This window comes from Cyanistes caeruleus, chromosome 4, assembly GCF_971803275.1.
Source record: "Cyanistes caeruleus chromosome 4, bCyaCae1.hap1.1, whole genome shotgun sequence".
NCBI classification, from domain to species: domain Eukaryota; kingdom Metazoa; phylum Chordata; class Aves; order Passeriformes; family Paridae; genus Cyanistes; species Cyanistes caeruleus.
Genome location: NC_141704.1, coordinates 49329250 through 49356940, shown reverse-complemented (window position 1 = coordinate 49356940; position 27691 = coordinate 49329250). Strand labels below are relative to the sequence as shown.

Below are 27691 nucleotides of genomic sequence, written 5' to 3'. Positions count from 1 at the left end.
AAATCTTCAATAAAAAACAACTAAAAGTAGCCCCCAAGCCCCTGAAATGCTAATGAGTCAAGGGGGACAATAAATCAAACTGCTAGCTGGAGAGATTTCTTTAGATGTATGTGGGGAGCTTTTGACTCATCTAATACTTAATGACCATAAGTGAGATGTGAAGAAATAGAAAGTTCAGCATTAAGTCTGGTGACAGGATCATACAGTTAGAGATGTTTTGGGTTTTTTTTTTTTTATTTTTAAATTTTAATAGGAAACCCTTAATAACTTGATGTAGGAATATAGTGGAAGAAATGAAGAGAAAACTTGAGATGCTGAGTATATAGCAAAGATCGGTTATGACTTTGTCAGAGGACAGAAAGTATTGAAGGAGGCCTAACATGTTATTTGATGTAATTTTTATAATTTGAAGGTTAAAACTGAAAGACTATACCTTAAAAGCGAGGACTGCCATAGAGTGTACTCTTTTAACAAAAAAAAGGTAGTGGTGCAATACTGACCTTGCCACTAAATATGTACCCTGGGTTTAATATTGCTAAATTTACATCTGTATTTAGTTTTAAAAGTGAAATAACCCTAGACCTTGAGAATCCATTAAATCTCTGGTCTGGGGTTTTTCTTAATATCCACTGAATGATACTGAGGATCATCTGTTGCAGTCATGTCCTTTTGTTTTTTCATCCATTGACCCTTGTGCATATTTAATGAAAAAGTAAGAAGGTAAAGGAAAAAGAGCTGATCTTGTACATAAGCTATCTCATCTTTATTATTTGGGAAATGTAATAATTCAATCTCTTAATGGGCTGCTAATTTTTGTTTTTATTTGAATAGACTTCGATTAAGAATTTCTGTGCATTTTCCGTCTGATTAGAAAGGATTTGTTATGTTTCTGTGTCTTGTATGAGTCTAATGAATGTTGTTTCGAAGTAAATCACAAAATACATGCTCACTGTTAATATGCCAGCTGGCCTATTACAAGCAGGGGTTTAATTATGGGAGGAATATTTCAACTTGAAGATTTTACAGATGGTTTACAGAACAGGCTGTGCATTATTTCTTTGCATCCTCTCTTCCATACCTTCTGTGTCGTAGATAGCTCATTGGCATCTACAGTAATTGCCCGATGGGGGAAGTTATCTTATTCTGCTATTTATTGCAAATTGTCTTGGCAGAGTTAACCACAAATTACAAGCACTGGGGATGTGGTGTTAGGGTTTTTTTTGTTGTTGTTTAGATTTGACACAAAACCTTTCTGTCCCTTCCAGAGGCATTAATAACTTTATCTAGATTTTGCAGATGGCATTGCTGCATGACTCTCAATTAACTGTAGAGTAATGTCAGGTCTTTGCATTGTGTCTTGGCATTCTGTATGCCACATGTCATTGCTTGGATGTTTTGGGACAGCTTTGCAAGAAGCTTCACATCCCACGTGAGTGAACAGCTAAGCGGAAGTGTGCAGCCTGCAGTGACTGCAGGTAGAGAAGTGTGCTCAGAGTGGAGAGGAGGTGTGAGTGTCTGCAGTGGGGTAGGCTCAGGAGCAGGGCAGGGTGGGAGAGTGGTGGCTGCCCTGCAGCTTTCTCCGTTCTCCTGTGGTGCGCACTGTGTCGCCTCCTGTGCACCAGGGAGCTCTCAGAAAGTGCCAGTCACCTTCTGGCAACAGATGCAGGAAATTCTGTCATGCCTCTTCTTCAGCACTTACAGGAAAGGCTTCTTTCTTTGAGAATCAGTCAGCAGTTTCCTGTCAAGTGTCATGTGCAAGTAAGATACAGGGTCCCCTGCCAAGCTGAGCAAAGACCTCTCCTGTAGGAGCTTTCCTGGTCCAGTTGTCATTTTGCTCTTGAGATTCTTTAGGTTTGGGAAGCTCCATCTTTGATTTTAGAGCCTTTTGCTAGGTTTAATGGCAAAATCAATGTGTTAATTAAACCAAAAAGTTAAGGGCATTCACCTGCAGCTCCCACTGCTTTGGCAAACAGGAAAATCTGGAAGTTGAAATGTTTTATTTTATGTTAATCATTTTAATTTAATAAAACTTTTTTTTTCCTCTTTCTTTTGAATCTGTGAAGACCCGAATATTTGACAGTTCATATTTCAGGAAGGATGGGGAAGCCAGGCTGTCTCTGTTGATGTGACATACCCACTGTGAAATTTTAGAAATGAGAGTAATGTCCCTTAATTTCTTTCAGTAGTAATTGCTGTTTCCAGCAAGTGGATGAAAATGCTTGCGTTGATAGTGACTTTTTTTGAGCTCATGTAAAGGTTTTTTTGTATGTTGTTAGTCCAGTTCCTTTACTTTTCTACTAAAATGCAACTTCCAGATCCAAAATGTTGTAAAATATCTGTATACATTATCTACCATCATCTCTAATGTTTGTTCTTTGGCGCATGTACAGAATAATGGAATTCAATTGCAGGTCTTGCTTACCTTTAGAAGACCTTGTGCATGTGTTTTTAACTCTTTCCTGTATATTTTGTTACTTGTTCATTTCAACACCATGCACAATAGTAAAGAGATTATAAGATTTTCACCTTTCCAGTTGATTTTTCAAACAAAGTTTGGGGAATACAGACCTTAAAGGCAGAGAGCTATTGTGTCAATGGTATGAGTTTTGATTATTTGGCTTATTTTTGTTTCCATGTTTCACCTCTTACTCCCCTACTTGGTTGTTCTTAATTCTCCATGTCGTTGGAGTTACAGCTGGGCTTTGGACATTTATATTTCCTTCTAATTTAAATAAGTCCCTTTTATGTATTTTACTGAATAATAATTCATTGCATTGAACCTTCTGTTTTTAAGGTGAAAAAGAAAACTGTCTGATCAAAGAGCAAAGATGCAGAGCACTTCAAATTACCTCTGGCTGTTGTCTGACATTCTAGGACAGGGAGCTACTGCAAATGTTTTCCGGGGGCGACAGAAGGTTTGTAAGGAGTTTTCATATGCAAGTAGCTTAATGAAGTCAACAAAAAAAGTTCAAGATTTAGGCCTAAAGCAAATGTATCTGTGTAATTATTTATGCTTAGTTTTTAATTTTTAATATTTGTCTGTTGAATTAGGGATCTGTAGTTAGATTTCTAAGGATTTGTTCTTAATGTTGTATTATTTTTCCTTGTAAAATATTAACTATTAGTAATTTTTCATTCTATTTTTTTTTCAGTTTTATGGAAAAAAGAACCTAATTCATTCATTCATAATTGAACCTAATTCAAGAATTTGAATAGAAACAAATTGCTTACCAGTTTCTATTACATGATCCTGTTATTTACATCTTTGTTAAACTGTCTTTTCATTGATTTTTAACTGTTCTTTTAAAACCTGTTTGGGTGATTTTTATGATTTTTGTTCACTAAATATTCTTATTGTAGTGGATGAAGCTGTTGTTAGTGTTGTCTGTAAGTCAGTGCTTTTAAATGTCTTCTTGGTGACATGCTCTGAGTAATCAGTGCAAAATAGTAATTTTTTTACCATGTAAATGATACAGTGATGTGTGTGTTGCAACCTGAGTGGGGGGCTAAGATGACCTTACTTGTGTAGGTCATTCTATTTCTGTGAATTTCACAGTATGTCTCCCAAAGCAAAGATAAGTGTAGTTGTGAAAGTTCCCTTACACTAATGATAGTCTGTGTGAAATCAGTACAAAGTGATTTATAAGATACAGTGTTTCTGTGTTCCACATTTAAGTGTGAAACAGCATTAAGCAATAATTTAGCAGTTATTGTGCTTTTCTGGGTAAGTGAACTTCAACACAGAATGATTCCCCTGTAAAACATGTTTGCACCTGTCATCACCCTCACTAGTGTGAGCCTGTGACCTGCAGCTTACTGGCAATGGGAGAAAGCTTTTTCCTGGGCACCAGTAGTGCATGTGTGTGCTGCAAAGCACACCTTGTCTAGGCACAGGAAGGCTGTGTCCTTAGAAATAATCTGTTGCACAAACTGCTAGTGTAAGCTCATTCCTGAAGTGGACACAGGAAGATGCTTTGCCCTGAGAGGGACAGGAGTTGCACTTGCAGCTGGTGCTGTTGTTATCTGAGCACACTGGGGCTTAGTCCCACTGGAGAACTTAAGTTTGATTAAGCTCATGATTGTGCTCCTGACACTTATTATGTGGGTTTGAACTGCTTCAGGATTTTACATGAGTGGCACATAGTGCTCAAAACTGCCTTTGAAAAAAACAAAATACTAGTTTATTAGTATAAACAGAAAAGTAAAGAAAGAGAGAGCAACATTCAGCTACTGGAAATTGTCTTTTAACTTAAGCAAGCCAAGTATGTGCATGCCTTTCATTGATTAGTGCAAGTAACTCTCACTGAAAAAATATTTTTCAGCTAAGTTTATGAGTAGTTCTTAAATGTGTAGCCTAACATTTAGGTTTTGTGACCTAATGAGTTTCCATTCTGCTAGTCTATTTGCCTCTTATCTATATTAAACTAATGCAATTTAATTTTTTAGCAGAATCTTTATTTCCACCTTAGCACAAAGTAGTATTTTGAAATATTTCTAGTCTGCTTATACTCACATGCACAATAGAAAAGATAATGTCTGTATGTACATTTACAATCTTTTGGTTCTGTTTGATGAATAATTTGTTTGTTTTCAACAGAAAACTGGGGATTTATATGCTGTCAAAGTATTTAACAGTATAAGTTTCCTTCGTCCAGTGGATGTTCAGATGCGAGAATTTGAAGTATTGAAGAAACTAAATCATAAGAACATTGTCAAATTGTTTGCCATTGAGGAAGAGGTAATGAATTGTTGTTGTGATCTGAGATGCATGGAAGTAACTGCAGTAACTAGTATTTTTTTTTATCCATAACTATTGAGTTTATAGTTGTATTTTTAAAGAATGATAATATGTATGATGACCTCCACCATGTTTTGGTTTTCTTCTTTCATTGTTGTTGCTGTGGAAAGAATATTCTTGCTTTCAGTTAGTGAAACAACTTCAGTGTGTAAGCTCAGGTTATGATTCTTCATCTCGAGAATTCACTGTCCTAAGTAGAATTGGGATGAATTGAATTAGGATTTTTAAGGTATCTACAGGTACTGATATTTAATAGGTGAATAATGGAACTGTTTAAAGTGGAAAATGTTTCGGTAATCCTGACCATTTCATGCTTTTCCTTTGCAACCAACTAAAATGATGACACAGGATACTATCATACAGTTGCATAATATTATAAATTGGAGCAGCTGAACTGAAAATGAGGCTGATCAGTTGAAATGACCCAGATGATGAGACGAGTAAAGAAGGACAATTGGTATTCTCAGCACTTAGGGTGTACTTTCTCCTTAGTGTGTACTTGTCCACCTGTCAATGCTGCTGTCAACCTGCCAGTGCCTAGAACTTGAGGCTTTCTTAGTTACTTTCCCCTCTCCAAGTTGGACTACATTAAACAACATAAAAATCCACCTGTACTTCTTTTGAAGATCACTGTAACAGAATTAGATATAGCTATAGATTTTACTTTTCTTTTCTTTTTTGAAAGTCAAAACTTGTGGTTATAGGTAATTTCTGACATTGGTGTCACGATAGTCAGATTCTTAATATCTTTTTGATTTTTTTTTTTCTTTTCAGACAACTACTAGACACAAAGTACTAGTTATGGAATTTTGTCCATGTGGGAGTTTGTATACAGTTTTAGAGGAGCCGTCTAATGCCTTTGGTTTGCCAGAGTCTGAGTTCTTAATTGTTTTGAGAGATGTGGGTATGTAGACTTTGGTCTTATTTGTTGACTAAAACTCATACTTGTTTTGTGTATCTTGAAACTGCAAGAGACAAATTTAGACAACTGTCAACTAATTTAACAAATGAATATGGTCATATGGAATCACATATTTATGTCTGTGTTGATAGAGGTAGCTGCATTAAGAAGCCATTTCTGTGTAAAGTATCAATGTGATTTTTTTTTTTTTTGATTTCAAGATTATTTTTCACATACTGAGCAGACTTCAGTGATAGTTTTAGGAGAGTTAATTAGAAAAATAAAATGGTTTACCTGTGTTTACCTGCTATAAAATTTTTCTTCTAATGTACCTGCTATAAAAATTACTTTATGGGAAAGATGTTACTGAGATCAAGAAATGCTGTAATTTAGTTGTTTGGAAAGAAAAAAAAAAACAATACGTGGTCATGGTCTTTCTGTTAAATGACTGTCCCTTCTCATTCCCATTTCCCAATGAGAACATAACCATTTCTTCCTAGCTTCAGTTACAATTCAGTGTTTGCACAGTCTGTGTCACAATGTATACATGAATTCTGTATTTATTGTTTCCATTGAAGTGGCTGGGATGAATCATCTCCGTGAGAATGGAATAGTGCACCGTGACATCAAGCCAGGCAATATAATGCGTGTTATAGGTGAAGATGGGCAGTCTGTTTACAAACTTACAGATTTTGGTGCAGCAAGAGAACTTGAAGATGATGAACAATTTGTTTCCCTCTATGGCACAGAAGAGTATTTAGTAAGCATATATGATTTAATTTTCTGTTGAAGAAATGTTTGAAGCCCGAGGCTCTTCATGATTATAGTTGAATAGGTGAAGATCAGGTTGTTGGGAATTAGTATTTAAACCTTTGTATTACAATTGTTTTTATAACTTTCTACTGGACTTTTTCATGTCATCTTCTGTTGATGTAAATATGTCAGCCTTGAATTAATTTTCAGGTCCAGTTTCAACTGTTGCCTTGTGTGAAAGGAGGAACAACTATATTTTAGTTATGAATATATTTACCTTTATCTCTGTAGATGTGTTTTAGTTTGTGTTTGAACTACTTGGATGACATTAGGTGTAGTTAAGAATCATGTGAAACTTTGGCTTAACCAAAGAGAAGCAGGTAGAGAAGCATCAAGACAAGCACCTTAGTATGATTTTCTTCCTGCTGTGTTTTCCCGTATGTGCATCATAACTGATACTCTCCTCTGCTATGGATCTTTTTTCCATTAAGTTTCTGTTGTTAAAAAATCATCTGGAGGAATACTGGATTTCTTCTCTTTTTTAGTGGTCTTTTATACTAGTAGTCACTCTTCAGCTGAATTTTAAAATATTTTTTGCAAACTTTTTAATAAAAGCTACAGTCATCCCTAGGAATATAGTGATGTTTGTCAGAATAGCTTAAGCAACTACTATGATACAAGCAATCTTTTCTTTTTTAAAGAACTGAAAGTTTAGACTGACACATTACCTTGCTGTGAAAGGATAGATTGTTTGTTTTTTTTTTCTTTACAAAGCTACATAAAGCAATTCTTACTTTTTTTTTTTTCTTTTCTCTTTAGCATCCTGACATGTATGAGCGAGCAGTTTTAAGAAAAGAGCATCAGAAAAAGTATGGAGCAACAGTTGATCTGTGGAGCATAGGGGTGACCTTTTACCATGCTGCAACAGGGAGTTTGCCTTTCCGACCTTTTGAAGGACCTCGTAGAAACAAGGAAGTGATGTAGGTAATTTAGAAGGAGAATTTTATCTGTTGGTAAATTAAATCGGCCCTTGAAATGATTTTTACCAAGGAATCCTACACACATATAGTAAACTTTAAAACAGTGGATATATTTAAGGAAAAATACTCTTTTGTTGTGGTATAGTCCCAGTAGGTAGCTGAACATCACACAGCTCTTCACTCACTCCTCTCTAGTGGGATGGGGAAGAGAATTTTAAGGGTGCAAAAACTCATAGGTTGAGTTAAAGACAGTTTAATAATTAAAAAAAGAAAGCCCCACAACAAACAGCATCCCTTGCCCCTTAAACCCAAAGGGAAACAAAACCAAGAAAAAGAAATAATGCAGAAAAATCCACAGTTGCTCACGAGCAGCCAACTGATGCACTGTCAGTCCCTGACCAAATGCCACCCTGGTAAATTCTTCCCCACCTCCTCCTTAGCTTCTGTTGCTGAGCAATATGATATGGATTATCTGTTGGGTCAGCTGTCCTCCTGTATCCCCATCCAACTCCAGCCTACTTGCTGCTGGGGCAGTAGTAAAGTAGAAGAGGCCATGATGCTCTGCTGCTCTGCAATGGCTAAACATGCCAGTGTTATTAGCTCTGTTTTGAGCACAAATCTAAAACATGGTACCATACACTACTGTGAAGCAACTTAACTCAATCACAGCCAAAATCAGTAGAAACATTCTGCTTCAAGAAGGATTTTGCTGTGTGGCACCTTAAAATCAGAATTAAGCATGTAAATTGAGGAAGACCTGGATTGAGCTCCCTCAAAATACTAATGTTTTTCCACGCATCTTTCTTTCAGCATGGCACTAGGCTGGTCTGTTGCAGTGCCATTCATAGAACTTGGATACTACAGGCAAAATGATGGTATTCTGAAATGGGGTTTCAGTGCTGTAATTTTTATTTTCCTTTAAATGATGCTCTTACCCAGCAGTCTTAAAATGGGTGCATTATCAATGAGACACATTTGAGTAGTACAGTTGTGGGCTGCAGCTGAAGATAACAGGGGTAGCTCCTGAATGGAAAAAAGAAGATATGTCTATGATACAACGATTGTATTTGATTCCTGTTTCATCTCAGTCTGGTTCTATTTTGTTTATCTGTGTGTTGCATTTTAAGAATGAAGCAAGGTGGTACTTGGGACCTCTAACACATTGATATAATTTCTGTTCTGGTACTCTGTGTAAAACTGACTTCAGTTTTCTCGAAGAAATTGTCCATCTTGTGATTTTTTTCTTGTAAGAATTCATGTTGTAGCTGCTTGAGAGATGTTCTGTGTGCATCTTGATCTTCAGAAAGAGAAAGCACAACTGAAATATTCTGTTGCAAAAAGTCTGTTGTTCCTCATTAGTCTCATGAAAAAATTGAGAAATACTCGCCTGTGCAATACAAGGTTAAACAATGTCAAATTGTGTCCAGATTTCTGGATGTTCCTTCTCTATGCCCGAGCCACTTCGTGGTGGCTAAATGTTTTCTGTTCCTGTGGAACATGCTAGAAGTTAGCATTTTAATGTGTAAATTGAACTAAATTGACTTTGATTAATTAACTCTTGTGAAAACCTTTGGTTTCCTTCAGTGTGCTGGAAATAACTCCTGAACTTTTTCCCAAGGCTAATGTAGACAAAGTTGCCTCTCCAGCATAGCTTTTTGTTCTTTACTCTTTCAGCACTGCTATGTCAGCTTGTAAGTGAAGCTTCCTAATTATTGCACCATCTACAAATTTAGGTGAACCTGTCATTTTAATTTGCATTTTTGCTGCCCCTTTGAGGATTAGTTACTAGACCTGTATAGTTGAAGTTTCCATTTTTTTTGTAATATATTGCAGGTATAAAATAATCACTGGAAAGCCTTCTGGTGCTATTTCTGGAATACAGAAAGCAGAAAATGGACCTATTGAGTGGAGTTGGGAGATGCCTATTTCTTGTAGCCTTTCAAAGTAAGTTCAAGCTTAAAAATGTTCACAAAATGTTTCAATGCCACTTGATTGTGCTTTTCCAGTTATTTTCTGGGATTGTGTCCTTGGAGCAGAGATCTGATACAGTTTTTATTTTGAACTCTTCAGTACATCATTACAGTCTGATATTTGGTTATCAAGTAGTTTTTTCTTCCCATCTGTCCAAATAGTTTTATGCTTGCTAATTTACAAATGAGCACATCTGATGTGGTTTGAGAAGAAATACTATTACTGCATTTTTTCCACCCTCAAGAATGAAGAATCAATAAGTTTGATGTCCCTCATTTCTTGCAAGAATGTGACTTCAGACATGACAAAGATTAGGCAGTAGGAAGGAAATGATAAGCAAAGACAATTCAGAGGCTTACTTTTTGCTAGGAAAAAGGTCACATCAGCACATTTTAACACGTACTCATATCCTTTCAATTTTTTCATCGTATTTTTTGCTTCATACATTCATAATGTTCAGTAGGAAGAGCCATGGAAGATCTAATTTTGGTATGACTTTGAAAGCACCTCCCATAACCTATTTACCCATTTTGCTTCCTGAGACTTCTTCCATACTTTAAAGTTACTAATCTTTCATGGTAAGGGAGGAAATAAATTGTTCTATGAAGAGTCTGTAGAAGCAAACTTTTCTGAAAGCCAAATATCTACATCCTTAAGGGGTGTAGAGCTGAAGTCTGGTTTATATGAATTCATTAGTTTAGAATGTGAAGAACTTGCAATTTGTATGTGTTTTTTATTATACTGGTCGTTTGTTCCTCTGCTTATTCTGTACTATTGAACTGCTCGAAATGATAAAGGAAGCAGGTTTTTTCTCATTAAACATCTGTTCACAGTAATACTTTTAAGTAGCATTCAAACAGTTTTAGTGTTTTAAGTTTAGTACTAAAGTGAGTTTGAGCACAGCACCCACTGACATCTAATGGGGTCAGCAGTGTGCTTGCAAGCCACTGCAGCTTTCTTTAGAATGTTACCAGTTCTGCTGCTGGATTCAGGCTTGATGTGTACATGTAAAATTTTGGACTTGTTCATGGTAATGCACAAGTGGGATCCATAAAGTTCCCATTCAGATGCTCAAGGTAGAAATGCAAGAAATTTAAGCTGACCTTTCTCCTAGAATAGTAACAACTGTAAGGCAATGGGTAGCATGATTTTTTTTTTTTTTTTAAGCATTCAAGCTGCATGTGCAGAGTATTTATTTAGCCCCAATCTCAATCAGGATGAATTCTTAGTGTTGACAATTTAAGTAATGAGTCTTTGCTAACCCAGCTGATTTTGATTGAAAGCACACTCTAGTGTGCTCACACAAGCATCACCACCAGCAAATCCTAAATGGCAGTATCTTCCTTCAAAGTGATGCACTGTGGTGTTTGGGGTGAGCTGGGTAAAATGCTACTAGGGTGGTAGAAAGTGACCTCACCTTGACAATGTAGACTTAGTAAATTTTATGTGATTTTTGCAGTGTGAGTGAAATTTCTCAAATACCAAAAAAAAAATTGATAATTAAGCCTAAAATTGAAAGGTTTAAAGTATGTACATTCATGAAAAACAATGGACATTACCATTGAACATTTTGTTGCTCAGTGTAGGAAAAAAGGCACTGACATATTCTTTAAGGGATAATAGATGTGTACAGATGAGATAAATCAAATAAATTATTGCAATTGGTTGCAATATAAAACGTTCCAAGCAGAACCAAGTTGTTTCATCTCTTCCTGGTGTCCTCTAGGGGTCTGCAAGTACTGCTCACACCGGTCCTTGCGAATATTCTTGAAGCAGACCAGGAAAAATGCTGGGGATTTGACCAGTTCTTTGCAGAGACGAGTGACATACTGCTCCGAATAATAATCCACATCTTTTCATTACAGCAGATGACCTTGCACAAAGTTTATATTCACAACTGTAATACGTAAGTGTTCTCTCTCTCTATTTTCATTACTTTGCTCTTGTTCAGGCTAACAGCAATGTGTCCTCAGATCACCAGTTACAAATTCAGTAGCCTGTGACCTCATGTCACCCGTGTTGCAAATTCAGCAGCCTTTCCTTGGCAGTTTATCTGCGGAAGTGAAAGGGCACAATTCTCCTACACAGTCATAGTGCATGTACAAACATGTTGACCAAAAATAAAAATAAAGTCACTGAAGGTCAAATCAATTGATCTTAAACTTAGTCTATTTTAGTGACAAAACACAGACTTAATCCTTGATGTGTGACAGTATGTCTGTTTCACAGCAGAGGCCAACTCACTGCACATTTGTATACGTTCCTTATTTACAAAGTGGTTTTCTAGAGACTGTATTCATCTCTTGCTCATCTTGTCCTCAAGCATACAAAATGCACGCGTTGTCTCTGATGCAGAACTCTCACAGGGATTCTGAAGTGGTAATTGGCACAGTTTAGGATCCTGATTTATATGGAGTTCACTTTATGACCAGGAAGTGCTGATGTTAAAAGTTGTAAGATGTACAAACACAAATGCCTTTTCTTTGCTGTGTTACTGATAATACAGAGCATGTGTTAATTTCTAATACATGGATACATACTTTACCCATCCACATTTATTTTATCAAATGTTCTCTTTAAATTCCTTTTCTATTCTATCACTATTATCCCATCACTATTTGAGAGAGCCCAAATATTGTCTTTGCAGAGAAATCTTGCTTCTATTTTTTATTATTATTTACATGTATGATTATTTATAAACTAGCTGTAGTATTAAGAAGCAGTAGTGTACTAGTGCCACACAGGAAGCACACCGGTCCATCTTGTTAGCGTACTGAAGGTTTTTCTTCTTTGTGAGAGGTTTTGCTAGTTTGGTTTGGTTTTTTGGTTGCTGTTGTGGTAGTAGGTTTTTGTGGTGGGGTTTTTTGTGGGTGAGAGGGATGGTGGTATTATAAGTTCTTATCCTTGTATCTGTTGATTACTGTAAATAAAATTCCAAAGGGTCTTTGCTCTTCCTTATCACTGCTGTTTTAGGAAATAATTTGGCTATCTGTTAGCTTACATGCTGAATTTAATTTTTGGACATGTAAAACACCAGATTTTTCTTTTGGAGAGACCATCCATCTCCTTTGAAGAAGAGGGTATGCCTTAGAAAACTTAAGTGTGCTTCATTCCTCTCATCTGGTGTTGCCTGTTTTACTGACCTTCAGACCAGGGCAATTTTGTTTAGACAGACGTGCTTTGGCAGATACTCAGAGGTAGAAAGGAAGTTTGGTATTTTGCAGGAAATAGCATATATTTTTGTAACATAGCAACCTGGAGTTTTAGGCAGCATGCTACTTTTTTTGTTTACTTAAAACTCAAGTGCTTTATACGTAAACCCAGTTCTTAATTAATCATAAATAAAATCAGTTTTTATTTAAATAATACAAAATCTGAAGCATTGAACTATTGTAGTGAGTCTAACTGCTACTGATTATACTGTTTGTATTACAGAGCTGCTATATTTCATGAGTTGGTCTACAAACAGACAAAAATACCGTCTCAGAATCAAGAACTGATATATGAAGGTCGGCGCTTAGTACTAGAGCCTGGCAAATTGGCACAGCACTTCCCCAGAACAACTGAGGAGAATCCTATCTTTGTAGTAAGCAGGGAGGCTGTGAACATTGTTGGATTAATCTATGAGGAAGGTATATGAAAGTAATTTCCCTTTTCTCACAGCTATCTTTTGTAAATAGTTACGAATTACTTCATGTAATTGTTTTATGTCTGTTATGTCTTAGAAATAGTGTTGGAAATTTTCTTTTGTTGATACCTGAAGTTCTAAGTATGCAGTCCAATGTTTCTCAAAATTGCTGAGTATCTGGAACATTTTTACAGAAACAGTAGGTACTTGTCATGTTCCAAGTCCTTTGAACCTGAACATTTGTGTGCTAAGATGTAGTGGTCCTTATGGAGTTACGAACTTTTTTGAAGCATGACACTTTAAACAAGTAGAAAGAAACATATAAAGTAACTCGAAGCTGGTTCTTTTGTTCCATTATTCACTAAGTGGAAAGTCAAGTTTTACTTACATTTTTTTATTTGTCAGAAATGTGGTTAGCCTTTCAGTTAACAGAGAAGGTCTTTACAATATACATTTGCTCAGAAGATAATATTGTAACAGAGGATGAGAAAAAAGAAATTAAGGTTTTGAATTTCCATTTATCATTGAGAATGCTTTTAGAGGGGCCTATGCCAGAGCCCTTTTTTTATAAATGATGAGCTTGAAGACATGGCTGCAGTTGAGAGGTCAGTGTTGCTTTTGTCAGTATGTCCTAAATGCTGACTGCTCTGGCCAGCTGGCACTCATACTGAGGTGTTGAAGAGTCTGGGTAGGTGAGCTGTTTGTGGAAGGATCAGCAGGGCTTTTATATTGTGTCACAGAGCTTTCTGAAGGAGCCAGTGAGTGTGAGAACAAAGAATATTCAGGTGATAGGGGCTACCTCAGGTTTAGAAAAAGCTTTTTGGTGAAGTGCTACCCTTAAGAGCCTCAATGAAAATAAGTAGCCATGTGATAAAAAGGGAATGGTCTCCTATGTGGGTAATCATGAGGCTGAAGAACACAGAGAAACAGTTGGCTCTTTCAATGGAGAGAGATTGCAAGTGGAGACCTGCATGAATTCTGTGTTGTGCACAGCATTCAAAAGTGAGTCTGAAAAAGAAAGGATAATTTACTGAAGATACCAAGTTATTTAAAACAGCTAAGCCAAAGGCTAGTTTAAAAAGTGTGCATGAGAACCACATGATATTTAAAGGGATAAAAGCAGTGTACAGGGTGGGGAGGGAAAATAATCTGAATTTTTGAAGTCTCTTTTCGAAAGTAATAAAATACAGATACTTGTTTTGTGTTTCAGTTTTGCTTCCTAAAGTACATCAACGTTATGATTTGGATGGGGATGCCAGTATGGCTAAAGTGAGTACCATTTTAGATTATATACCTGTCTTTGATAATGATACTGCAATGAAAGCTACTTAATTTTCAAATTAATAATGTTAATAATTAAGTATTTTAGTATGCTAATGAGTATTCTGATTGATAGAAATATATTTATTAACAAAGGATCTAAAAGTATATCAAAGCTGTAATTCATATACAAAATGTGGTTTAGGTTTTCTTTTTTTTTTAAACCAAATCCAAAGTCCAGTCTTCTAAATTCGAAGTGCTTTGGTAGTGTATAATTCAGTGCTGGGGGGTGGAAAGGAGTTTGACACTGTGTAGTCCTGAAGGTAGCTAGAAGCTTTGTAACTTCTAATGGTGCAAAATTTAACATTAGAAAAATAACTCTTGCTCAATAGAGAAGAGTCTCTAGGTTTCTGCAGAAGGGTGGAATTTCTGTTGCCTTTTAAAAACTTCCAGAATCTGTGGGAGACAAGTAAAAGATGTTGCATTCTTTTGGTTGTTTTTCTAAAACTACTGAATGTATGCACAGCCATGCTTGACTTTGTGATGTCCACTGACTGCTGAGGAGCCATTTATTCAGACATGGTAGTCCTGAAAATGTATGGCCCTTTAAATACCAGAAGTCTTGAAAATTAGTAAACAGAAAAGCATCAGTTGATACTAATTACTTAAAGTATTGTAAATTGTAATATCTGAAACATTGTTCTGAATTCTAAATAATACAGCAATCTTGTAAGTGGAATTGGGTAAATGAAGAGTCTCTAGCATTAGAATTAAAAAAAGGGTCAGTTTTTGTAAGTTGCTTTTAATGTATGTGCTTGCTTCCTAAAATGTTGAAGAAATGTACTTGTGACTGACAGAAATAGCAAGTTGTGTCATTTTTGTTTGTGGGATTTGTTTTCATCCCTAACAGGTGCTTCAGCATATCTGGAAAACCCATGTTTAGCTCTGCCTTTACAATGGGTTGTTGCCTGACTAAAGCTTAGACCAAGTTACACATTTTAAACTACCATCTTTATGTTGCTTTCTTTTACTAATCTGTGTTGCTTTGTTGTGATACATTGTCTTGAAGCAAAAGAGAATGCCAGATCAGTACTTATGCTGGGTTTTTTTCCTCCAGGCAGTGACAGGTATTGTATGCTATGCCTGTAGAGTTGCCAGTTCTTTGCTACTTTACCAGGAGCTGATGCGAAAAGGAATTCGATGGCTAATGTAAGTAAATGATTGCATTTCACTATGTTGTTTTTTATTTTTTTATTTTTTTTAATTGAGATATGCCTTGATTATCAATACATAATTCTGTAATCTCTTGATATCTTGGGAAGTACATCCTTGGGTAAGGATAGGCTGAATTTCTCCTTTTCCAGCCATTATGAAAAGAAAAAGATTTTTTTTTTTTAATATTTAAAGTTAAGGTGTTTAATAATTAAAGTTAAGGTGTTTGCAAAATTTACTTTTTTTTGTGTATAATTTAAGTCTAACCTCTGGTAACATGCAGATGCAATTTAACAGCTATTTTTATATGAGGATTATGTTAATGTATCTCTAACTGAAAATAGTTCCTCCTGGCAATTATTGCTGCAGGTATATTACTGTATTACTGATTACTGGTAGGATGGCAGTTGAATACTTTAGTTATACACTAATGCTTCACTTTTTTAGTGAAATAATCAAGGATGATTACAATGAAATGGTGCATAAAAAGGCAGAGATTGTCATCAGGCTGGATTTCTGCAGCAGAAACATTGAGAAAGCTGAGAAAATGTGAGTAGAAGCACTATACTGTACACATTGATTCTTTGTTACCATTTTTAGTGACAACAGTATTTTAAGTTATGATTATTTGCAGTGTTTTTGCATATAAAAAATAAATTTGAGTCAGCATGGATTTTCTGATGGCACTGACTTAAGCAGATTTGGTTATATATGTTACTCAATTGTTAATTTTGTTGCTTAACCTAATAAGAACAAGTAATTACTAATTAGTGGTAACTGTGTGTGTTCTTTTTCTCCTTTCTTCTCTGACTCAGTTTACTTGCTCTTATTGACTCTAGAAGCTATAGTAAAGCTTGGACAAAGAATCAAGTAGCTTTGCTTTTATTGGTGCTTTTTCCACTGTGTTTGGTTGCATATGACTTCAAATACTGCCCCCTGCACAGTTTTAACACTGTAGTATTTTCTGTGTAGAAGGAATTTTAATATTGAGGTACAACATAGAGCAGCTGCAAAAAAAAACCCTAAACAACCAAGCCCAGCCCCCCTCACTCCCTTCCCAGAAAAGTGTTAGTCTTATGCAGTGTGATAGGAACTTTAAATAGCACCTCTTCTTCGCGTTCTCCTATGGGTGGTAGTTTTTCTGTTCAAGCCACTGCCAGTCTTCCCCAAATACTGTCTTAGTCATGGGATTCTCTGAACTTCTCACCAGGCTGCTCTGAGAATGCAGATACCCACAAAATGTTTAGCACACACATGTAGAACCACTGGTTTTGCAGAGTAGACTTAAGAATTAGACTTAAACCTGTTGGAGCTGCTATGCCTGTGCAAACTGAACACCTTGTATGCAGTAATTGTGGATACCCAAGGGTTTGACAGATTTGCTATGTGTGCCCCAAATCTACCTTAAAACCCATGTGTGTCTGTTTGTAGTGGCTTCAAAAGCACTGCAAAACCACAACAGTGAAATATTGAAGTTGGTAACTTGCAGGGTAACACTATACCTGTGCAGCCTAGATACAAATCATCAGGGCAGGAACCCAAACTCCTCTTCCAATCCATTTGCACTAGTTGGTGGGACTGGATCGTGTTCAGACTGTGTTTGGTTCAGATAGTTTCTTCCTGCATTCTGCTAGATGAAAGTCGCTCAAGAGAAACCACTGTCAGTTCTGGTTTATGGCTCTGCTGTGCTCAAGAGTATCTCAGCAGCAATTTGAAAAAAGAAACAACATTAATTTGCTAACTGGAGTAGTTCTCATGTGAACAGAGATTTCCTATGTATTTGCACATGGTCTTTTGGCCTCTTACAAAGGGGCGGGATTTTCAGTTTGTTGCTAACTCCGTAAAAATCTTCTAAAGGACATGTCCTTTTCTTTGTCCTTCCTTTTCAAGGCTGTGCTTCAAAGCATGAAAATGCAAAGTCTTTATTTGAAAAAGTAAATAAAGCATTGAACTTGAGTGAAGCATGTATTTTTTGAAAGCAGTTGAACTGTTTGTGATGTCATTTTTAAAACTAAAATGTACATGAGACTCAACAGGAAAAATATTGTCCTGAATAATTTATTTGGCACTTGAGCTATGGTCATATGAAAAGTATCAGTATGAACAGATGGTCCTACTATCCCCGCCTTTAAACATTTAACCCAGTAAGTTTTCTCAAAAAAGCACTTTGGTGCACTGAAGTATTAGTTTGTTATTGACTACTTTAAGTACCTTTAGTTTGATAAGATTTAAAACAATTACTTGATGAAAGGAAATAGTTTTCCACTGCCAGTCAAGTACAAGTAATAAGACTAGAATAAAGAATTCAGGAATAAAAGGTTAGAACTTTATTTTAATGGTTCCAATGTAAGAAAAAAACCAAGGAATGTTTTTTTTAAATCTGTTTCCATCATTAATGGCCACTTAAATTTATCATTTTCATGACTGTTGCTTGACAGAGACTGTCTTTCATATACAAGAAGAGGCAATTACTGTAACGATTTGGATTCAAGAAATACTTTGAGTGTATTCACTGCTTGTTTATTTTTTTTAACTGCTTTCTTTTGCTGGTCAGATATGAGAATTTGATGCAGATCAACTTGGAAGCATCAGAAGTGGATGAAATTTCAGAGATACACACAAAACTCTTGCGTGTAAGTACCTGACAAAGTTATCCTGTCATTCTGAAAATGGTGTTTCTACAGAAAAAGCCAAATACACGATAACACAGGCTTCTGTGAATAACAGCTCTGAATTTTAAATGTAGTTTCTAGATTGCAGAGTTGTTAAAATGTCTGTACTAATGTGAGTGTCTTTCTGAAAGCAGAGCAGATCCTTTTAGATTAGCTCAGTGTAGTGAAAATAGGTTCCTGAAAATACATTCAAATTTTCTAAAATACTCAAGAATTATAACCCTGATATACATTTTGCTTTGCCATTTTTATTTTTTTCCATTCCTTAAGGAATTATTGACTACTTTGTTGGCTTTCTAAAATGTTACATTCACAAATACGCTTCAGAATGATCTGCTTTGAAATATGCAACATGTTTCCAGACATGTAAGGAAAATTTGAAAATTACTTAATACACTGGGAGCAGATACAAAGTTCTCCATTCTGAAAGCAAAAGATAATTAGTGCATTTTTGTTTTGAAAGCTGTATGAACTGCAGAGACAGGAAGGTATGAGTTATGTGGATAGTTATTATATGAATTCTTAATAAACTTAAAGAGTAAGGGTCAAAGTAAATAAGGAAATTATGAAAGGTTGAAAGTTATTGTTGAAAGAAAATAAATTTTAACTAACAAAAATGCCAATATTAAATATGATTCTTTATTTAATAATAATAGTTTGCTTTATCTGCTTCTAGCAAAGCCTAGGCAGATAATTGGACATACTACTTTAATGGAGATCAATGAAACAAATCAGCTTGTAGTATTAATGTGCTCAAGTAATAATCAATGTATGATGTAATGTGCTCAAGTACTTTTTCACTTTACCTAGTGATAAGATTGTACCTTCTTGCTCTTATGTAGCTCTCCAGCTCTCAGGGCACCATAGAAACTAGTCTGCAAGATATCAAAACTAAACTTTCTCCTGGTGGTTTACTGGCTGACACCTGGGCAAATCAGGAAGGCATGCATCCAAAAGACAGAAAGTGAGTAACTGTACTTACTGTTCTAGTATGTATTGAATTCTGCATTGAATTGTAGTTCATAAAGCTTATTAATAGGTACTTGAGTTTATGTATAAAACATCTCATTTTCTTCCTTTTGTCACTCTAGTCCAGAAAGGCTGCAGGCTCTGCTGTCTTCCATCACAGATATCTACTATCAGTTCAAAAAAGACAAAGCGGAACGAAGTAAGTAATTTATTTGATTGACTTTTAACATAAAATATAATGCAAGGGACAGGTCAGTCTTAGTTTGACTAGGGAATTAGTGATAGATATGGAGAGTTATCCACAGTGCATATGTCTGTAGGTCCTTAGTGTGATACCATGCTAAAGCTCATGAGAATGAAAAACCACTATTAATAGCATAAATTTGAATTGCAAGACCGGAAAGGAGGAAAAAAGTATATGACCACTTTGACCTGTATAAAAAAGGAAACTGTATAAGAAATGGGTAAACTTTACAGTAGAGTTTTGCATAAATGTAACTAACAGAGTTAGATTGGTAATGTTTGTCATCTGCTCTGATCCTAGGGCTTCCTTATAATGAAGAACAAATACACAAGTTTGACAAGTAAGTTTTGAAGTTACCTTTGGGGACTACCATGATTGCTTTCAGGTCTTCCAGGTGCTCTTGCCAATAACCCATTCTATTAATTTTATTTTAAGTCATAACCTCTTTAGGATTGTTTTGTAAGAAATTCTTTTAAATATCCTAAATACATAGGGGTCCTAGCTTATGATAATGAGGTGCTTTCTGGCTGTAGTTTTTTCACTAATAGGCCTTCTAAATGCAAAAATACCTGTTTGTTATCTGGGCATAACTGTTTTATAGGAAGTTCACTTCTTCCTTGTGTTTTATCAGGGAGGAAAAAGCCCTGAGTAAGATTGAAATGGCTTTTTAACTAAGGTGGAGATAATTTTCTACAGATGAGTAAAATAAGGACTATCTGAATGAAATTCTAGAATGATTTAATCTTACAGGAAATATAGCACACAAAATTAATTTTAATGCCAATTCTCCATGCTTGTTTAAAATTGTCACTCATGCAAGGTGTCCACATTAAGCATCTATGTGGAACCTGGGTCTCTAAACTCCCGTAGTCTCCACTGATTCTATACTGCTGTACTTGTCTCAGAATTTATTGAATTCCTCATATGTAGATGGCTAACGGCATGTAAGTTGCCCTAAAGTATCTGAGACGTGCTCTGAGACTGGGAGGTAGGACACAAGTCAGATGGGAAGCCCACACCTTTCTGGACAGGTGGTCAGAAGCAGGGCTGGATATCTTTGCTGGAGAAGAGAAGGTTGCATGGAGTCCTCCTAGCAGCCATCCAGTACCTGAAGGGGGTCCTGCAAGGAAGCCAGAGAGCAGTTCTTCATCAGGAACTGGATAGGACAAGGAGTCATGGCTTCAAACTGAACGAGGGGAAATTTAGGTGCATACTTGGAAGAAGTTCTTCTCTGTGAAGGCAGTGAGACACTGGAACAGGTTGCCCAGAGAAGTTGCAGCTGCTCTATCCCTGTCAGTTGTCTGCAACAGGGGGTTTCATGGTTTTTATGGTCCCTTCCAACCCAAACCACTATAAGATTCTATCTCAAATGATGCTAGATGCTTAAGTAAAGAAATTACTCTCTGAGTGGCTGGTCAGTTGCATGGTTCCTGAGACTTTGCTAAAGGCTGCATGAATTTAGACACCACTTACATAATTTTCTAAAAAGTATTGCTTTTGCTATCGTGTGTGACTTCACTGACAATTACAGATAAAAAGCTGTCATGCAGATGGCACAGCCTTGCCACTTGATTTTTCCATAGTGAAAGCTAAACTGGATAATTGCCAAGCAGAGGAGAGTTTCTACTACTAAAACCATATCCTTGCATTAGTATATGATAAACTTCAAATAAGTATGCTTCATTTTCATGCTTTGAATACTGGTATATATTCTACCACAAGTATCTCCCTGGGACTGTACAGGTTTGAGATCCTAAGTCCATCTTTTTCATACTTGGTTCACCCCACAGGGAAATGGCAGTGGCTTTTGTTACGTACTGTATGCTATTGTCAGCAGAGGCTGGCCTTTGTAATATTTACCTCTGGGCAGATAGGGGAGCAGCACTCAATTTGAATTTTATTTTTCTGGTTGAATGATAAGTATTCCTGATGACAGCTACACTCTAGCTACAATTTAATTAACCAATATGTATTATGCAAGACTTAATGTAATACCAGAAGTAGGTGTTGGTCTGTAGTGTTCCAGTATCCCTTACACTTACTGGCGTGATGCATAGCATGGTGAGGCAATTACACTGGGACTACTGTCTGCCACACTAACAAGAACTGGGGTTTGTTTTCCTTTCTTTTCCTTTTCTTCTTGTTTCTTTTTCCTCTTGTCATAAAATTAGGCTGACACAAAACTCCTGTTCTTTTTCTAGCGTGTATGTTACTCAGTGCAAACAATTATCCATATGTGCTGGAAGTTCCAAGTATCTGCAGTAGGCAAATAGAAAATAATTAGGTCTTTTGTCCTTTCCATTTAGAATCCTTAAATATACCACCTGACTCAAAGACGACATTTAACCTTTATTCATATACAAATATAAATACAAACTAAGTGCTTCAAATATTTTTTTTCCTTCCTACTAGGGAATATTTTTGAGATGTAAATTATCAGTTCCTGTAGAATGTTGAGTTCTTACACATTACAACAGCATGAATAAAGGTGCACAGATTTTAAATCCACAAACCTTTCTGTTTGAGTTAGAAAAGTTAGAGGAATTGGGTTTTGAAAGCAGTATGACACTGTTTTGGTTGTTTCTATGTCGCAGGCAGAAGCTATATTTGCATGCTACAAAAGCCATGGCTCTTTTCAAGGATGAGTGTGTCAGCAAGTATGAGACATTTTTGGACAAAGCTGAGGACTGGACAAGGCAAGCTATTGATTTCTTTAATTTTTGATAATGTTCATTGCACTACTTTTATATAAGCAGCAGCTCTTAAAAGAAAACTCTCTTTCTTTTAGGAAAATGCTTCACACAAGGAAGCAATTACTGGCTCTCACCAACCAGTGTTTTGGTATTGAAGAAGAGGTGTCCAAATACCAGGATTATATAAATGAGGTAGAATGCTTCAAAATTATGTGAAGCATTTGCATAGTTAAAAGTCTTTGGCATATTTTCATGTCAATAGTGTTGCTTATAGTGAGTTTTACATTAATGCAGTTGTATTAAAACACTTGCCTTTGTGGGTGCAGTATGTAGTCTACAGTAGCTTCATTGCTATGTCAGTGTGGACTACAGAATAGTGTTTTTTTGAATAATTGAATAATGTGAATTGTGTTTTGATTTTGGAGCTTGGTGGTGTTAGTTTGGTTTGGGGTGGTTTGTTTTTTTTATTTGGGTGGGGTTTTTTTTGGTGGGGTTTGTGGGTTTGGATGTTTTGGGGTTTGTGGATTTGGGGATTTTTTTGTAATGTTAAGTGTTTCCCCCTCAAAAAAATCAGTACAAATGGATGTGGGTTCATTGAGAAATGCTTCGTGAAACTGTTACCATAATATTTTCAGAGGACTTAAAGGATTATCCTAATTCTCTTATGAAGTATAAAAATGCTACTTCAGTAGTCAAGATTATGGGATACACACTTAAGGGTGTTAAGTGTGTATCACTTAATGATTTGGACGGTGACTCTGCAGGGTGCAAACTTCTCAGAATTTCCTCAAGATTGAGAATAAGAGCATTTTCATGTAGTAAAATTATTATTTTTTAGAAAGGAAAGATAAGTGAAACAAAAGCCCTTGCTAATTGTAAAATCAGTTTAGGAATGGTGGACAGCAGCATTTTACTTGTTTTTTTGTATTTTTGTAGCACCACCAATCCATTGATTAGGATCCTGTTGCCCTAGGACAACTACAGACATAACAAATAGATAATTCTTCCTTTCCAGAGTTTATTACAAAAGTGTTAGATAAGAAAATAGAACAAACCAGGGATTTAGGTCATGTAAATACAAAACTTGCTGTGATGATCTCATCTTGGAGCATATCAGCCCCCTTAGTACTGTAATAAATTTATGACGTATCACAGCAATGGAGAACTTGAAAAAAGATTTTAAGGTGGGCATCAAAATATACATGACAACTTCTATTGTAACTTAAATTTCCTTTTTATCTGTTACAGTTACAAGATGCCCTGCCACAGAAAATGTTTGCAGCTTCCAGTGGGATGAAACATACAATGAATACAGTCTATCCAAGCTCAAACACATTAGTAGAAATGACTCTTGGGTGAGAATTTTGTAATGGGATTGATGTAATATTGCATGCTTGCTGTACAGGGAAATTGAAAAAAAACTAATTGACTTGGTGATTCCTGTATTAAGCTTTTTACACTGCTATAGTGGTGGCACAGATTTGGAACTGAGTGGGGGACAGCACTAATGTTGTAAATAAACAATTTACCTGTCCCTTATTTTGTATGTAATGGCAACTTGCTGAAAACTGTGGTGGTGAGTGATCAGAGCAGGTAACTATCCCAGTAAAAAATGTAATCTTTCTTTTGCTTCTGGTTACTACAGGATGAAGAAACTAAAGGAGGAAATGGAAGGTGTTGTTAAAGAGCTGGCTGAAAACAATCATATTTTGGAAAGGCAAGCATTTTTCTCCCGTTTGGGGCTGAAACTAGGGACAGGTTTAATTAGGTACATTTATAGATCCAGAATTTAAACTAAGGGGGCAATTCTGTGATGTCTTTAACTGTAAATATATTTTGAGCTGTTCAAATGAGGTATAACAAAAATATTTATTCAGAACCTTGGAACATTGCTGTAAAATTATTCTGACAAGGCCATTTTTTTGGCATTTTTGTTTAATGTTACTTTGGTTTAGCTAATAAAAATTCCTGTTGCACAACCAGATCCGTTCTGAATTTAAACACAGTACTGTTGCAGCAATGCATTGGTGTCTTTTAATTCCTCCCTTTTAGATGTTATTTTTGATAACTGTGGAATTACACCAATCTGAATAAATGATTTTGCAGTTTTCAGGTTGCTTAAGTAAAGTGAAGACTCAAGCATGTTTCTTAACAATCCTGAGGAGGGTATTGTCATTATCACATACAGAGCGATCTTGATTTTTTTCCTATGAAGAAGACAAAACATTTAAAAGTAAATCTCCTGAAAGTTACAGGGTAAAATGCTGGTTGAGTGGAGTTTAGCTTCAAGCTGAATTGGTTTTATTTTGTTCCCCACTTCCAGTCCCATACTTGCAGCAAATCTTCCTCTCTTCCATCTTCTTTGCCAGTACAGAAGTTAAGTACAAATGCCTCTGTTGGCATGTGACAAGGGAAAGAAAACCCCATAAATAAATTAAAGATTGATTCTATAATCTAGCCAACCACCTAAAAATATACCGTTGGTTTTTTTTTGTTTAGATTTGGTGCTTTGACTATGGATGGTGGCCTGCGGAACATGGACTGTATCTAGCTTCCAAAGGACCTGAAGAGGACTTGTAAATTTTTTTCAAAGGGAAATGTTGGGACAGTTAAAATCAAATAATAAATCTGTATCCAGGATTTTTTTTTTTCCCTTCAACAAGTGTAATATTAAAGAAAATGTAAATATGTACAATATGTAAATACAAAAGAAATATATATCTTTTCTTGGTCACTTTTAGGATAGAATAACTTCTGGCAGGGAATTGAGCCCCTTGGAGGATTTCTGTGGAGTCCTAAAGGGAAAAGTATTGTTGATGAAATTGACATTTGTCTACTTTGAATATTGCTCTTTTTTTTCAGAATGCAATTTAGTCTTCGTTGCAAGAGGACTTGCAGTACTCCAAAACACCCTTGTATAAAGGGTGTTTTGGATTTCCTTCAACAACCACTATTATGTAGGAGTCTAGCTGAATGACTTTGATTGTCACAGAACATGATGAATATTTTAAATGAGTGTGAATAGGGACTAAGAGTGCAGATAGGACAGAACAGAAATGCATTTCTTTCCTTCACATCCAAACTGTTAGTTCACTTCTACTTGAGAAAGCAAATTCACAATATTTTTTTAAGTTCTCTAAATATTTGGTGCCATGTTGTCTGTAATCATTTGACTGCTTAGTATATGGAAGTTTTGCACTCCAGCTTGTCAGAATTAATCTAAAAATTCATTTTTTGGAGTACAGCATTTTCAGATTTCCCTGAAATCTTGTTGCTCACCACAACAGTGGGTACCTAAAACAGCTGCTTCTTAATCTTATTTGCAGGTGTAATTTTTTTTAAAGGTTAAAAATTTGATATGAGAAGAATTAGTGGGCAGTCAGGAGACTGGATAGTATCACACCTCAGTAGTAACTGAATAGTGGAAAATGAGCTACCAGTCTAGATCTTGAAAAGGAACCACTCCCACTGCTGCCTTACTACTGATACCAAACTTTGATGGACAATTTAGGAAGACTGTGTATTTATTTTCCAGCATCAATAGTTACTACTTTCAGTAGAATATTATTGGGATGCAGAGATGCAGAGTGAAACATTCTGCTTCAAAATACATAGGAGAAAGAGAACAGGAAGACAAAAATTCTGAAAACAGCCCTTTGTTTGGGAACTACAGATGTACATACTTGTTTCAGACGAGCATGCAAATATTACTGAACTCGTTCCTTGTGGAAACATGGCCATGGGTGTTCAGTGGTGTCCAATAGCACTTCTCATTGCTGCATTACACTTGTAAGAGCTGGACCAACTACATTTAGAATTTTCCATAATTACTGGTGGAACATTTAGGTGTAAACTAAACAACATTGACCAGTGATAGCATTTTGTGATGCTTATTCCCTGCTTATCTTATGTCCAGGTCAAAGCACAAAACATTTTTGTTTTCTTTTTAGAAAATATTTGGAGAGAAACTTAAAAAATTTATAAATGAGTATTTCATTTTAAAAGAAAAGGAAATTTGCTTGCCTTGATGTCCAAGACCTGCATTCCAGTGTTCTTGGTGAGAATCAAAAAAGGGAATTCAAACATTTTTACACTTATGTGAGCAGCTTCTGTCTTTGTCACCCAGAAAATCTAGCTATGCAAAAGGAGTGCAACAGTTTGTCACACATCTTTCCTTGGCATTCTTAACAGTTTTAAAATACTGGAATTATGTGTAACTGGAATGTTTTAATGCCTGCTTGTACATTTGTTCATTCACATTCAGTCTCACTGAGTATCAGTAAAATGCATGACTAAATGTTAAAAGAATTGGGCTCTCTAGATGTGCATAAACTGTATTTTGTTTCCAACATTATAACACTTCGTTGTTTCAAAGTTCTTCATCTTGAGAGAAATCAAATGCTAGGTGGAATATATAATTTTCAACTTCCTTATACTGAAGCAGTCTGAAAAAAAGTTAATTGTAGTAAAAGTATAGTCTGTATGTTGAAATATGTGCAGCATTCTTTTACATGCTTAAAATTTTTTTTAGATATTTTATGTTCATTTTAAACATTGCTGGCATTCTTGTTGAATACATCAGTAGTCTTAATCATGTTAAAATTTCTTTTTCTAAAGCAATTTTAACAAAGCAGTAGCTAAGGAACTTGAAGTAATCAGTTCACAATCTTCTGATTATGTTATTATGAAGCAAATAATTTTTCAAGTCAAAGCATAGTGTACAGTACCATCAACTTTTTGCTCAAACTAAGTGTCCTGATGCTATGAATCTTGCTATTAATTTGCCAAAATAAGTAATAGAAAGTAATATATGGTTCTTCTTCCTGAAGCTGGTTTACTGGTTTGGGGGGTTTAGCCGAATATATTAATTATCTGTTACTTGAACCAATCTGTCTTCGTATGAATTGTGAAAATGCATGAGTGAACAGCTTAATGGCATAAATACATCATCAACCACTTATTGTACAGTGTGTACTTCTGCCTTTTTGTAATTTAATTTTCTGTTAATTTCAGGATTGCCTTATGAGGTTTATTTCCCTGTAAGCACAATAGAGAGCCTGAAACATGAAGCTGCAAATCGCAGCTCAGTTTGCATTATCCAGCTGTTGAGAAAATGTGCCCTGTACAACAGAATAACTAGCAGAGGCAATATAGTAAAGCCACTAATTCTTCTAATTGTTTTTTAACTACTTGGTTGACATGTGTTCTGAACTACATTAGTTATTTTAATGGTGGTAAAATTCCTATTCTCTGCTCAGTCTGAAATTGTTCACTGGTAGAGCTGAGTCAGTTCTAATGTTGTCAATCACTGTAGAAGTGGTAATTGTAGAACAGTTCTGGATAGTCCTGAGCAGAACTGGGAAAAAGATCAGCATTCACTCTGTCTTTAGTGAAAGGGTTGCAGATTATTAATACAAACTGTAGTTGAAACAGAAAATAAACAGCCCACAATTTAGGAGAAGAGACCTTTCTAATAGTAGAGAGGCAGATTGTCCTGGGAGCAGCATACCTTTTGAAGAGGGTGTATAGGAACAGGTTAACTGGTGGGAGCTCTCATGACCGGTTCTGCCCTTGGCAGGGCTTCGCAACCTTCTATTTTTCTGTGCCCAA

At 35.9% G+C, this 27691-nt stretch overlaps 1 protein-coding gene across 3 annotated transcripts in view; it reads left to right on the top strand.

Moving 5' to 3' along the window:
• Positions 1-27046, top strand: part of TBK1 (TANK binding kinase 1) — a 28658-nt gene extending 1612 nt beyond the window's left edge. For all 3 annotated transcript variants that reach the window (XM_023931550.2, XM_086884562.1, XM_023931545.2), the window contains exons 2-21: positions 2795-2915; positions 4598-4738; positions 5573-5702; positions 6278-6459; positions 7272-7432; positions 9266-9376; positions 11130-11309; positions 12839-13035; positions 14242-14300; positions 15409-15500; positions 15951-16052; positions 18058-18136; positions 19018-19139; positions 19267-19343; positions 19689-19728; positions 21983-22084; positions 22177-22273; positions 23330-23436; positions 23727-23798; positions 24581-27046. In XM_023931550.2, coding sequence (XP_023787318.1) covers positions 2829-2915; positions 4598-4738; positions 5573-5702; positions 6278-6459; positions 7272-7432; positions 9266-9376; positions 11130-11309; positions 12839-13035; positions 14242-14300; positions 15409-15500; positions 15951-16052; positions 18058-18136; positions 19018-19139; positions 19267-19343; positions 19689-19728; positions 21983-22084; positions 22177-22273; positions 23330-23436; positions 23727-23798; positions 24581-24632 — 2190 coding nt within the window. In that variant the 5' untranslated portion in view covers positions 2795-2828 and the 3' untranslated portion in view covers positions 24633-27046. The remainder of the gene's footprint in view (positions 1-2794; positions 2916-4597; positions 4739-5572; positions 5703-6277; positions 6460-7271; positions 7433-9265; positions 9377-11129; positions 11310-12838; positions 13036-14241; positions 14301-15408; positions 15501-15950; positions 16053-18057; positions 18137-19017; positions 19140-19266; positions 19344-19688; positions 19729-21982; positions 22085-22176; positions 22274-23329; positions 23437-23726; positions 23799-24580) is intronic.
• Positions 27047-27691: the final 645 nt, after the last annotated feature.